Source organism: Chlamydotis macqueenii, chromosome 3 (assembly GCF_036417535.1).
Source record: "Chlamydotis macqueenii isolate bChlMac1 chromosome 3, bChlMac1.mat, whole genome shotgun sequence".
NCBI lineage: Eukaryota > Metazoa > Chordata > Aves > Otidiformes > Otididae > Chlamydotis > Chlamydotis macqueenii.
This window is the reverse complement of record NC_141558.1, coordinates 60,388,708-60,402,735: the sequence shown is the minus strand read 5'-3', so window position 1 is coordinate 60,402,735 and position 14,028 is coordinate 60,388,708. Positions and strand designations below refer to the sequence as shown.

The following is a 14,028-nucleotide window of genomic DNA, read 5'->3' as shown; positions in this document are numbered from 1 at the left end:
TAAACATACCTTGCTCCTGGTCTCCACGCTTCAGGCCTAGTCCTAAACCTAGGCCCAGGGAAACAACCACCAAAGTGCACAGCAGAACCTGTGACATAGACACAGGGAAATTAAAGTCCACAATTGTGATAAACTGTTATGTTTATTAGAAATTAACTGTGCAATTATTATGTCTATGGGTGTATGATTTCTTATGAAGTAATCATTTCTCTGAACTTGTTAATCAAAAAAATCGGAGACATTGAGAGCCTGAAGATAGGAGAGGCCCAAGAATGATAATCTTGTGAACAGCATGCTTACAAGCCAACGCCTTAATACCACACTTTCAACCTATGGCCAGTCCCATGTTGTAATTGGGGAAGTCTTTGCTGGGGAAAAGACACAGAAGGAAGTAACCAACATATTTACCTGTTTTGCAAATTTTTAATCCGTGTAAAGAGAAGGAAATCGCTTTTATTTAGCTTCTGTATTTTCCTGAAACGTCCACAGAGATTTCTTAAGAGACTCAGCTGGATGGAGGCTGCAAGTGTCAAATTTTCCTCCACATGGCAATTTCTCATAATAAATCACCCCATTAGTGAGGTTAGAAGAAATTGGAAAGAGACAAACAGCTCAAGGAAACCTCATGACAAAAAGCAGCATAACATTTGGGAGATTAGGGAAGAGCTGAGGAGATGTCTATCAGCTTAACAGGCACTCAAGATGAATGATGATGTCTCTTGGTTGAAAGGCAAAGTGAAAAGTGACAACCCTCTTCGAGTATTTAATAGTATATGGACTTTCCACTTCACTAAGGCAACGATGGGAAAGAAAATGAGTATCACAGAAAATCAGGATAAACCAGCCCAGTTTACTTCCCATTTTTGCCTCAGAGCCTTCTTTTATCTCCTGACATTTCCAGGATCCACTCAGCATTGGCACATACTAAGATTCAAAATAAAGTAGAAATAGGAGACGCTTACCGTCATACTTGGTATTAGAATCATAGAATCATAGAATCATAGAATGGTTAGGGTTGGAAGGGACCTTCAAAGGTCATCTAGTCCAACCCCCCTGCAAGGAGCAGGGACATCCCTGACTAGGTCAGGTTGCTCAGAGCCTCATCCAGCCTGGCCTTGAACGTTTCCAGAGATGGGGCCTCCACCACCTTTCTGGGCAACCTGTTCCAGTGTTCTATAACTCGCATCGTAAAAATTTTTTTTCCTAATTTCTAATCTAAATCTACCCCCCTCTATTTTAAAACCATTACCTCTCGTCCTATTGCAACAGGCCCTGCTGAACAGCCTTTCCCCATCTTTCTTGTAGGCCCCCTTGAGGTACTGGAAGACTGCTATCAGGTCTCCGCGGAGCCTCCTCTTCTCCAGGCTGAACAGCCCCAACTCTCTCAGCCTGTCCTCATAGGAAAGGTGCTCCAGCCCTTTTATCATCTTTGTGGCCCTCCTCTGGACCTTCTCCAACTGGTCCATGTCCTTCTTGTGTTGGGGGCTCCAGAACTGGACACAGTACTCCAGGTGGGGTCTCACCAGGGCAGAGTAGAGGGGGAGAATCACCTCCCTCGACCTGCTGGCCATGCTTCTCTTGATGCAGCCCAGGATGCAGTTGGCCTTCTGGGCCGCAAGGGCACATTGCCTGCTCATGTTAAGCTTCTCGTCCACCAGCACTCCCAGGTCCTTCTCCTCAGGGCTGCTCTCAATCCATTCTCCGCCCAGCCTGTATTGTGCCTGGGATTGCCATGACCCAGGTGCAGGACCTTGCACTTGGCCTGGTTGAACTTCATGAGGTTGGCACGGGCCCACCTCTCCAGCCTGTAAAGGTCCCTCTGGATGGCATCCCTCCCTTCCAGCGTGTCGACGGCACCACACAACTTGGTGTCGTCGGCGAACTTGCTGAGGGTGCACTCTATCTCACTGTCCATGTCGCTGACAAAGATGTTGAACAGGGCTGGGCCCAACACGGACCCCTGAGGGATGCCACTCGTGACCGGTCTCCACATGGACATTGAGCCATTGGCCACCACTCTCTGAGTGTGGCCATCCAGCCAACTCCTTATCCACCGAGTGGTCCGTCCATCAAACCCATGTCTCTCTAGTTTAGGGAGAAGGATGTCGTGCGGGACAGTGTCAAAAGCTTTGCACAAGTCTAGGTAGATGATGTCTGTTGCTTGTCCTTTGTCCACCGATGCCGTCACCCCGTCACAGAAGGCCACCAAATTGGTCAGGCACGATCTGCCCTTGGTGCAGCCATGTTGGCTGTCACCAACCACCTCCTTGCTCTCCATGTGCCTTAGCATGGTTTCCAGGAGAATCTGCTCCATGACCTTGCCAGGCACAGAGGTGAGGCTGACCGGCCTGTAGTTACCTGGGTCTTCCTTACTCCCCTTTTTAAAAATTGGGGTTATGTTCCCTCTCTTCCAGTCATCGGGGACCTCACCAGACCGCCACGACTTCTCAAATACGATAGCCAGTGGCTTGGCAACTTCATCCGCCAGTTCCCTCAGGACCCGCGGATGGATCTCATCAGGACCCATGGACTTGTGCACCTTCAGGTTCCTCAGATGATCCCGAACCTGCTCTTCGAGTACAATGGGCAGTTCTTCATTCTCGCAGTCCCTGCTTGCACCTTCTACAGCTTGGGCGGTGGGACAGGAACTCTTGTCGGTGAAGACTGAGGCAAAAAAGTCATTGAGAACCTCAGCCTTCTCCATGTCCTGGGTAACCAGGACACCAGTTCCCTTCTGGAGGGGGCCTACATTTTCCCTGGACTTTCTTTTGTCCCCTATGTACCTATAAAAGCTCTTCCTGTTACATTTTATATCCCTCAGTTCTGCCAGGGCTTTGGCCTTCCTTACCTTATCCCTGGCCACTCACGCAGCCTCTTTGTAGTCCTCCCAGGCTACCTGTCCCTACTTCCACCCTCTATAGGCTTCCTTTTTCACTTTCAGTTGGTCCAGGAGCACCTTGCTCATCCACGTCGGCCTCCTGGCCTTTTTGCCCGACTTGTTCTTCATTGGGATGCACCTCTGCTGAGCTTGGAGGAGGTGCTCCTTGAATATGGACCAACTTTCCTGGGCCCCTCTTCCCTCCAGGGCCGCCTCCCAGGTCACTTGGCCCATCAGGTCCCTGAAGAGGCCGAAGTCCGCCTTCCTGAAGTCTAGGGCAGAGAGCTTGCCATGTAGTTTCCTTGCTGCCCCGTGGATCTTGAACTCCACCATGTCATGGTCGCTGCAGCCAAGGCTGTCCTTCAGTTTCACATCCCCCACCAGCCCCTCCCTGTTGGTGAGCACAAGGTCGAGCATGGCACCCCTCCTTGTCGGCTCCTCTATCGCCTGCAATGTACAATTACTGTAATGGAGCCTCTTAACTGAGACTACAACAATTATAAGGAGCTGAGAAAAACTATATGTGTGGGTAGGATATAACCAAGTGCATATATGCCGTCTTGTTACTTTTCGCCCATCCCTGCTCACAAAAACACCCTATGCTCTCTGTTACTGCCCATCCTGCCTTGCAGGTGCTGGGCAGAAGTGTGGCATCAAGAAGGCCTGCTAGTTCTCAGGTGCGTGTGTACACTTTGGCCATGGACCAGCTCCATGCCAGGACACAATTTAAGTGCACATTATTCCTTCCCATAGACCAGGAAGTTCCAGGTATGCAAGCCAGAAAGTCAGGAATGTGGCACACTCTGACTAGCCCTCTAACAGAGGCAATTAGGAGATCTAACCGTGGGTCTGGAGCAGCACATACCTCTTCCTCTGGACAGACACAGTTGCAGCAGCTCCTTCCAGACCCCACACTTTCTCCTCCTGCTGCTATGCTCCCTGAGACCATGCTCGAGAATTTCCTCTTTCTCCCTTGCTGCCCACCCTCTCCAGCCTGTCACTGATTTTTTTTTCCCAAGCAACACCAAAGCCACTTCCTTCACACTTCCTCTCTCCCACCTTTACTTTCTTCCTGCTGCTCACTCTCTGGTTTTTTTTGCACAGGAGAAATACCCTAAAAGTGGGAATAGAAATGGAATTGGCAAGAGAACTGGCTAAGAGAGAGAGATGGGACAAGCGTGTTTGGAAAGATTGCCCAAAGTGGCAGAAATGTTGAAGTCCCTCGAAGAGAGACCGCAGGCATGAAGGCAGCAGTTTAATCCTAAATTCAGTCATCAAGGACAGAGAACCAGGGGACACATCTGGGTTAGAAGAGTGGCCACTCTTTCTGAGCAGGGAGGATAACACCGCCAGCGTAATGTAACAGCTCTTGTTTCACTGAGTACAGATCAGCGCAATCACCACAGCCTGCGCTCTTTACCTTAAAGTTCACTATGGTTTTACCCTCCATTTTCCTTAAAACTCACATTTGTAACTGAAATAAATAGATGATACTAAAGTGAAAGTTCAGCTATTACAGCAGTAAACCATTCCCACTGCTGCAAACAATGAGAGAGCTGAAGTAAAAACCAAAAACGCATAGCAGGTATATAGATGAGATGCTGCATTTATTATAGCATTTACACAAAGACACTTGATTTTGGGACACTCATCCATAAGGTGAAATAACATTGCTAGCACCTATTCAAACCCTCAGACTTTCCACAGCTAACTTCTATGTCTAAATTCAGGACTACGGCTGCTTATTTGTAAAAAAAAGAGTCATTCTTAATGCATATGCTTTGTTCTCTGGAGGACTTCTTAGACAGTGTGACTACTATTTGTGAGTACACATATGTATTTAATGTTTGTTTCTTTTGTGGTCACCAACAGAAGCTTAGAACTGTGTATTGACTACAACAAAAGGTTTTAAAAACATAACAAAAACCCTGCACATTTTTATTTACAAGGCAGCTGCGTGACTCTTAAAGCCCTGGGGAAGAGGGAAAGAACTGACACGATATTTGAGAAATGGGACTGACAATGCCGCATGAAACATTTCATTAGTCTTTTCCCATGCCTTGCTTACATGTTCTGTTTTGTTAATGACAAATCTAAAGATAAAAAAAGTAAGCAAAAAGGAATTGCGGCTGCTTTGGCCACACATGCATCTGTTTTAAACAAATGTATGAAATTGAAGCATTGTCTTTGCTGCGTAAAAGTTATTGTAGTAAAACAAAAAGTGCAGTTAACTGCCAGAAAAAAAAAAAAAGTTCGCTTGGTAAGTACCAGAAGAACTTCAGAAATCTGCCAGTGAAGTTAGTGCATTCATGCTGTAAAACTTTAAGCACCAATTACTAAGCTACCCTGAATGATTACATTAAAACAATAAAACTTACAAAAATTCTGCAGATTTGAGAATTGTTAAACTAGTAGCCCCGAAGAACAGCACCTACTTACAGCACAGACGACTTTGTATTTCAGGAGTTTTTTTTTCTTCACATACTCTGTTGGTTTTAAAGACACCTCATCCAAATGTCTGATCTGATGCTCGAGGATTTCATCCTGAAGCTCCATTTTGCTGAGATCTGCCTCTCAGCTGCGTGTATGCTGTGCTTCTCAGCCTCCCTGGCTGGGTTAGCTGCTCCTGCTTCAAGTGGGTATGTACTTTGTTCACAGGTTTTTAATGAGATCCTAGCTTTTCATCAGTGATAAGTTTGCAGGAAGCCAGAGTAAGCAGGAAAACGACTCAGAACGGTCAAAGGCTGAAAAGCATTATCTGTGTAGAAGGAACCTGTCTGTCACATTTCAAGGTAAGGACAGCATTAGGTCAACTCTTAACTGGAGATTAGGACTAATACTAAGCTAAGCAATAAAATGCAAAAATGACACAAATTCAAGTACTCAGCTATTTCGTTAAAAGCTTATCACCCAGAGTAATAGTTATCTTCAAAGAAAGTGTTAAATATATTAAACAAAACCACTATGAAAGCACAGAGTTTAACTCCTGCTCTGAGTCACACCTGTTTTCAGATCCTTTCCCTTATTTAGCACCAGAGGATTCCTCCCGTTTACCTTCAATCCATCTTTGTCACATAGTTCTTTCAGCTTGTTAATGCCTATTCAGTAATGATAGATGTATTCATTAAAAACAAACAGTATACAGCCAAATCAAATTCAATAGAAAATAAAAAGGTTGTGTTTAAATACAATTTGAAATCTATTTTGAATTTGGTAGTTAATGGAAGGATTGTTTGTTATGAAAATGTACCTTCAGAGCCTACTAGGGCTATGCAAGTGTAACTATTCAAACGTTGATCTGATTCTAAAGGTGAGCACTGCATGAGCTGTAGTTTATAATACATAAATTTGTAATATTTATAATTATAAAACCAAATAAAAAAATAGTACTATAAGAGCTGGTATGAAGAAAAATAATGCCATCCCAGCCCAAACCAGTACAATCTCTGCCCCTTATTCTATAGCATTTGTATCATGCTCAGGTCCCACATTATTCAATACATCTCCATTAATCACTCCCTACCCCCCTCGCCCATCCTTTGATACACAGACAGATGTAATTCCCTTAGTCTGTGGGCCACCCCTGTAAAATGTCCATAAAATATCCATTGAGGTCTGTTCTTCCACGACCAGGGTTCCATCTCTTACAGTGGTTGCTCAGGGCAGGAAAGGCAGTGTGTTGTGTGCAGTTACTCCCTGCCAAACCCTATTCAGGCTGGGTCACACTTGCAGGGCTTCTTGTGAGGCTTGTCCTCTGCCCAGGTCGTTCCTGCTGTAGTACTTCCTTATAACGCGCAACTCAAATGACGAATTACAACAATTTAAAGTTTGTGGTTTTTTTTTTTTAGGGTTGGAAGGGACCTTCAAAGGTCATCTAGTCCAACCCCCCTGCAAGGAGCAGGGACATATAATTACATCCATTACGATCTCCACATGTGGTCCCTTTGAACCAGGCTGTAAGTTTTAATATTGCAATGAACTCCTCTCCTTGCCCATGCTCTGGTATGGACTTATCCACAGTCCCTTTCCTTGGCTGGAAAGTTGCCTGGTAGAAAAGGATCTGGGGGTATTGGTCAACAGCCGACTGAATATGAGCCAGCAGTGTGCCCAGGTGGCCAAGAAGGCAAATAGCATCCTGGCTTTTATCAGAAATAGCGTGGCCAGCCGAACAAGGGAAGTGATTGTTCCCCTGTACTTGGCACTGGCGAGGCCGCACCTCAAATACTGTGTTCAGTTTTGCGCCCCTCACTACAAGAAGGACATTGAGGTGCTGGAGTGCATCCAAAGAAGGCAACGAAGCTGGTGAAGGGTCTAGAGAACAACTGTTATGAGGAAGGGGGATGTTCAGAGTTATGGCGTTTTGTCTTCCCAAGTAACCGTTAGGTGTGACAGAGCCCTGCTTTTCTGGAAGTGGCTGAACACCTGCCTGCCAATGGGAAGTAGTGATGAATTCCTTGTTTTTACTTGCACACACAGCTTTGCTTTACCTATAAAATGGTCTTTATCTCAACTCACGTGTTTTCTCACTCTTACCTCTCTGGTTCTCTCCCCCATCCTACGAGGCAAGCAGTGAGCAGGAGCTGTGTGGAGCTGAGCTGCCTACTGGGGTTAACCCACAAGAGGGCTTTTTGGCACCCAGCACAGGGCCAGAGGGGTTCAAGATAAAAACAGATTTGATTGGAATGTGCTAGACCAGATTTATAGCTGCTACAGCTGTTTAGCTATTAACTGGCAGGCTCCTGTGCTCGGGACTTGCTTGCTTTGCTGTCTATCAGATTGGCTGCTATTTGCTGTAGTGTTTATCATCCTACTTTGCTGTGCCTGGGAACATTTTGATAACAGCACTGGCCACGTGCCTGGGCTGGCATATGGCCAGGGCATTGCTGCTGTTTCTGTTCTGCTGTAGTAGGCATGCTGTAACCACAGTCTGAACTCCAGTTGACAGGACTGTGACCTGTGAGGAACTCCATGCTGGAGCACCCCAAAGGGTCTGTGGCTACGGGTATGTCCTCAGTGGAGCAGGTACGCTCCTGAATAATAGAATAATTCAGGTTGGAAAAGACCTTTAAGATCACTGAGTTCAACTGTAAACCTAGCAAAGCCAAGTCCACCACTAAACCATGTCCCTAAGCACCACATCTACACATCTTTTAAATACCTCCAGGGATGGTGACTCCACCACTTCCCTTGGCAGCCTGTTCCAATGCTTAACAAACCTTTTGGTGAAGAAATTTTTCCTAATATCCAATCTAAACATCCTCTGGTGCAACTTGAGGATGTTTCTTCTTGTCCTATTTCTTCTTGTCCTATTGTTTGAGAGAAGAGACCAACACCCACCTCCCTACAACCTCCTTTCAGGTAGTTGTAGAGAGCAATAAGGTCTCCCCTGAGCCTCCTTTTTTTTCCCTCCAGACTAAACAATCTCAGTTCCCTCAGCCACATCTCACAAGACTTGTTCTCTAGACCCTTCACCAGCTTCATTGCCCTCCTCTGGACATGCTCCAGCACCTCAATGTCTTTCTTGTAGTGAGGGGCCCAAAACTGAACACAGTATTTGAGGCGCAGCCTCACCAGCGCCAAGTACAGGGGCACAATCACTAGCGTCTCTAATACATAGCAAAGCAAGCAAGTCCCATGGCGAGCACAGGAGCCTGCCAGTTAATAGCTAAACAGCTGTAGCAGCTATAAATCTGGTCTAGCACATCCCAATCAAATCTGTTTTTATCTTGAACCCCTCTGGCCCTGTGCTGGGTGCCAAAAAGCCCTCTTGTGGGTTAACCCCAGTAGGCAGCTCAGCCCCACACAGCCCCTGCTCACTCCCTGCTTCGTAGGATGGGGGAGAGAATTGGCCAGGTAAAAGTGAGAAAACACGTGAGTTGAGATAAAGACCATTTTATAGGTAAAGCAAAGCTGTGTGTGCAAGTAAAAACAAGGAATTCATCACTACTTCCTGTGCTGATTCTGGCTGGGATAGAGTTAACATTGACCAGAGCTGAGAGGAGAAATGGAGCTGGTGGCTCCTATGGCTGGGGCACCCAGCTGGGATAGGTTACTAATTAGCCAACAGCTGGGATAGTTTGCCTAAATTGGCCAAAGGGCTCTTCCATTCCATGTGACATCATGCTCAGTATATAAGTGAGGAGGGTGCTAAAAGGAGCCTGCTGCTACTTGGGAGAAAACTGGGTATTGGGATTTGTTGTGAACTATTGTACTGTATTTGTTTTCCATCTCTGTTTTGTTTTCTTCTGATATCTCACTTAATTTATTTTTTTTTGTTTTGGTTTTGTTTTGTTTCATCTTAGTCTTGCTGGCTTTTTTTTACCAATTCTTCTGTCCGTCCCACTGGAGGTTGAGGGGGAAGTGAGAGAGAGAGACTGTGTAGCTTGGTCCTGAGTGGGGCTAAACTATGACACTTCCCTTTAGCAGGCAGGTGTTCAGCTATCTCCAGGAAAGCAGAGCTCCATTATGCGTAACCGTTACTTGGGAAGACAAAATGCCATCACTCTGAACATCCTCTCACTTCATTCTTCTTCTTCCAGCTTTATATGCTAAGCATGACATCATATGGTGTGGGATAACCCCTGGGTCAGCTGTGCCCCCTCCCAACCTCTTTTGCAGCCCCAGTCTGCTTGCAGAGAAGGTCTTGAGGCTATATAAGCGCTGCTCAGAAACAGCTAAACCAGGAGAGTGTTATCAATGCTGTTTTCCATCACAAATCCAAAACACAGCACTGTACAAGCTACTATAAAGAAAATTAACTCTATCCCAGCCAAAACCAATGCATAAATGCACAGAAGTAGCAAATTTGACCTTTGAGAATGAGAATCATCAGTGTAGGCACTCAGAGTGAATTTCTGCTTCTATTGATATCAAAGAAAATAATTTAGCAAATGGAACAGGATGTGATCTTATATATTTGACTTTGCTACTTTTACCTAATCATTGCTCTGATCTCACACACATTAGTGCCCATGGGATTAATTTCTATGAAATTTCTCACTGATAAAATAAGAATATAAATCTTCATTACAGTTGTCCAAGAACCAAGCCTTTTCTGCTTAAAGATCAAAGGACTTACATGTTTAAAAATATTTTTTTTCATCCCTTCCAAAAGGCAATCCACATAAAAGAAGCAATCCATATGATCAATTGATCAATGCTTAAGAAAACAAAGGGAATAATGAAATAATCATCAATTATCCTTTCCATTCTTGGTTACTGAATTGTAAATGTAAGTGACTACCCTGCATACAGTCCAACACTATACAAATGCAGGGCTAGGGTACAGACGAACCCATTCCTCTATAGTCAAATTGCAGTCCTTAGTTAATCTGGCACTTCCCGAAACACAAAGATGGTTTTGAAGAACACAGGCAGGACATTTCTGCCGTACATATGTTAACAAGCAAGCACCTTGGGGAAATAGGGAGAGACATTTCTTAACAGAATTGTGGTGTAGCTGCTTGCAATTTTCACTACAATTCCTGTCATTTTAAGCTACTAATATAAAGCATCTGAAAGACCTCTAAGGTCATTAAGAACTAGGTAGGCCTTACATATAATCAATTAAAAGACACCTTCATACTCATTTGTCATCCATCTTCTAAAACAAATGGCACCAACTTAGGAAAAAAAAAAACTCAAAGCTTAACCATTTCTCTCATAAATGAGAGGGAAAACGGTCATTTTGATGAAGGTTTTTTTTCTGCCAGAGTAACATGACATTGTATGGGGCTCTAAGCAACCTGATCTAGTTTGAGATGTCCCTGCTCTTTGCAGGGGGTTTGGACGAGATGACCCTTGAGGGTCCCTTCCAACCCTAACCATTCTGTGATTCTGTGATTCTGTGACATTGACAGTCACTATGAAAAGAGCATTTCCTTTTCTGTCTCTGGATGAAGAGGGTTGTTTCTTCCTCATGCAAATGCTGTTCTTCTTCCTTGTTTGGTGATGTTTGTGGCTCTGTGTTACCTAACACACAGTGTCCGACAGGACTTTGTGCCTTGGCAGAGACACCTGGGTGCAATCCCTGCGGATAAGATCCATACTGTTCCTCCTTTTGGATATTTGGTTCCCTTAGGCAAAGCAGGATGCCCATTGCTTGGGCCTGACCTGCTATGGCACCCCTGGCCCTCAGCTCCACCCCAATGACCAAATTCTCTCCCAAAGGTAGGATGATACGTAGTTCAGTTTTGTTAAAATGAAATCTGGTTAGATGAGGGGTTATTGTAGGAAATAAATCACTGTCACTGTTGGGACTTCTTAGGGGGCTCAAGGCTATCACGCGGTCCAGTTTTAAAACTCAAAATTGGGTAGAGCATTTGGGCCAAGTTGTGGACCAGGACTCTAGTTAAGGTTAGACCAAGTTTGTCTAAAAAAAGTAGTCAGTTAGATTCAGGACTGGCATGGTAAGTACAGTTTAGAATGAATGTTGGTTAATGATCTAAAATCAAGATAAAGCTGTATTAGGCACAAAGTCGTGGACAGATTGTGGCTTGGTTCGATCAAGGTCTGGAGCCCACAGCATAGTTAGGAACAGCGTTAGCCTGTGAGTGTGACCAAGCCCTAAAGCAGATAAAAGTAAGAATAGTCCTCAAGATAAAGATAAAACATAATGGTAAGTGAAACAACCACTTCGGGGCTCCATTTCCAGTCCTGTTACGGGTCACTGTGGGAACAGATTAGGAGCTTGGCACAGAGTTAGAGTAGACACCTATCCTGGGTGTTGCCAGTTTGATGAAATACAATCCAGTCTGCCCAGGGTGGGCAAGTACTGACACTCGATGTTTTAAATAAGCTCACAGTGAGGGGTATGCTGTAAGCATTTCTTACAGAATAAATAGCTTTGTGTTAAGACCAGGGGCAACTCGATTATAAGAAAAACACCACAAGCAAGTACAAAGGGATCTTCAATTACATTCTCTCTTTTTCCAATTACAATTCATTACATGTACATGTAGGTAAATAATATACAGGTATGCATTACTTGTTTTCCAACCAGGTATTTCCCATTACTGACAAGAACGTGTCGACTTCAATCACGTGTACTACTGCCTGTTGGCTACAGCACCTATCTCCGCTAGCCGTGCAAGTCCTGCTGCCCCTCATGGCACAATTTCCTGGAGTACTTTTAAAATTTATTTATAACATTTCTTATTGCTCATGTTATCTATTCTTCTGGGCCTGTTCAGAGAAAAGCTGTTTACACTTAGAACAAATAATCCTCTATCCAGTTCCAGGTGAGCTTTTCCCCCATGGGTACACCCTGTAATATTCCGCTCAGCCCCAAGCCTAGAAACATTAATTTCTCACTGCTCTGAGGTCTTCATCTATCAGCCAGAATTGGGGATACTCTAGACACAGGTTTGCACCTGGGTAGCGGCACTATTCTGAATTTAGGTTCACAGCCAAGCAGCCACAGGCAGCTCAGAAAATACAGCGTCAGCATCAAAGAGCCAAAAAAAAATTTAAAGCTGACTCGATTTGGCATTTTACATGTATTTTTAATCTAAAAGCCACTGCAGATATATCTATTCTCAGACGTTTTCAGATAAATGAACTTTCAGTTTGTTCTGTCTTCGTGACTTTTTACGGGTCTAACTCTACAGTAATTACAGAAAACTCCAGGCCCAGAAGAACCGAAGGGACCCCTCCTGCAAGAACCAGAGCAGGTATTTTGCCAAATTATTCTAAGAACAGATATTCAAAACCCAAAAAAGCCTAAATAAATAATTTCGTCAAAAAAAAAAAACCCAAACAAACCACCAAACAACTAACTCCCAAATTTTTAATGGCTGCTGCTTTCCCTCCCTCGGCCCCCGGCGCCCGCTTCGCTCCCGCCGCCTCGCAGCCGCTCCGGGCCGGCAGAGGCTTCAGCTGCCGACCGGAACCCTGCGCTGCCGGAACGGCCGGGCCGAGCATTCGCTTCCGGGGGGGAGGGGGGGAAGGCGGGACGAGGAACGGAGGTTCCGGCGGGGGCGTGGGCGCCGAGCCGCCGTCTCCGCCTGACAGAAGGCCCCGCTCGGCTGCGGGGCGCGGCCCAGCACCATGGCCATCCCCATGGTGCCCATGGAGACGCAGTTACAGAGCATCTTCGAGGAGGTGGTGGTGAGTCCGACCTCGCAGCGCGGGGGCGGGGCGGGGGGGAGCGTTGTGGTCAGGCCGGGCCCGGCCAGGCCCGACCCGGGCCGGGGCTTGTCCGCAGCCCTGCAGCCCGCTGTGTGCTCCCCCGGGGGTGGGAGTGAGGGCATCCTGAAGAAGATAAAACGGGGGAGAAAGAGGTTTTTTTTTTAATTATTTTTCTGGCGCATTCCATGCATTGAAATCCCAGAGGTGTGAAACACCGCCGTCCTTCTCGGCAGAATTTCGTGCTGTTGCCTCCGGCGGGCCCATCGCGAGCTGCAACCGGGAGATGAGTGGGGGAATGTGATTTTTTTCAGAGCTAAAATCCTCCCTCTGCCGAGTCTGTTTAAGGACTGAGCGTTGTCCTGGTTTCAGCAGAGCAACTGAATGATGTGAGTGATTTTTGGAAATACAATGGTACCTGCAACATGAAGCGTACATAGTTCAGTAGGTTGTTAGAATAGAACAGAATATTTCAATTGGAAGGGACCACTAGCGATCATCTAGTCCAACTGCCTGACCAATTTGGGGCTGACCAAAAGCTGATGTACATTGTTAAAGGCATTGTCCAAATGCCTCTTAAACATTGACAGGCACAGGGCATTGGCTAACTCTCTAGGAAGCCTGTTCCAGTGTTTGACCACCCTCTTGGTAAGAAAAAGCTTCCTAATGCCAAGTCTAAACCTCCCCTGGTGCAGCTTTGAACCATTCTCACACAACCTGTCAGTGGATTTCAGGGAGAAGAGATCAGCACCTCCCTCTCCACGTCCCCTTCTTAGAAAGCCGCAGTGAGGTTGCCCCTCAGCCTCCTTCTCTCCAGACTAGACAAGCCCAAAGTCCTCAGTTGCTCCTCACAGGCCGTGCCTTCCAGCCCTTTCACCAGCTGTGTTGTCCTCCTCTGGACACCTTCCCATCCTTCTTAAGTTGTGAGACCCAGAGCTGCAAACAGCATTTAAGGTGAGACTGCACCAAAGCTGAATACAGTGGGATAATCACTTCTTGACCGGAAGGTTACGCTGTGTTTCATG

At 45.8% G+C, this 14,028-nt stretch overlaps 2 protein-coding genes across 9 annotated transcripts in view; one reads left to right on the top strand and one right to left on the bottom strand.

Moving 5' to 3' along the window:
* ENPP3 (ectonucleotide pyrophosphatase/phosphodiesterase 3) overlaps nucleotides 1-5,708 on the bottom strand; it is a 47,014-nt gene extending 41,306 nt beyond the window's left edge. Inside the window, exons 1-2 of the mRNA XM_086744840.1 lie at nucleotides 5,318-5,708; nucleotides 10-88 (exon numbers count right to left, since the gene is read on the bottom strand). Of these exons, the coding sequence (XP_086600966.1) occupies nucleotides 10-88; nucleotides 5,318-5,434 (196 nt within the window). The 5' untranslated portion in view covers nucleotides 5,435-5,708. The remainder of the gene's footprint in view (nucleotides 1-9; nucleotides 89-5,317) is intronic.
* A 7,144-nt stretch (nucleotides 5,709-12,852) lies between these two features.
* Nucleotides 12,853-14,028, top strand: part of MED23 (mediator complex subunit 23) — a 42,873-nt gene continuing 41,697 nt past the window's right edge. For 6 of the 8 annotated variants that reach the window (XR_015257985.1, XM_086743318.1, XM_086743313.1 and 3 more), the window contains exon 1: nucleotides 12,853-12,985. Coding sequence is in view for 4 of the 8 variants with exons in the window: in XM_086743313.1 (XP_086599439.1) it covers nucleotides 12,926-12,985 (60 nt within the window). In the remaining 4 variants the exon portion in view is untranslated. Of the gene's footprint in view, nucleotides 12,986-13,208; nucleotides 13,393-14,028 lie in introns of all 8 variants that reach the window. The other 2 variants (XM_086743316.1, XM_086743312.1) reach the window with 2 other exon arrangements.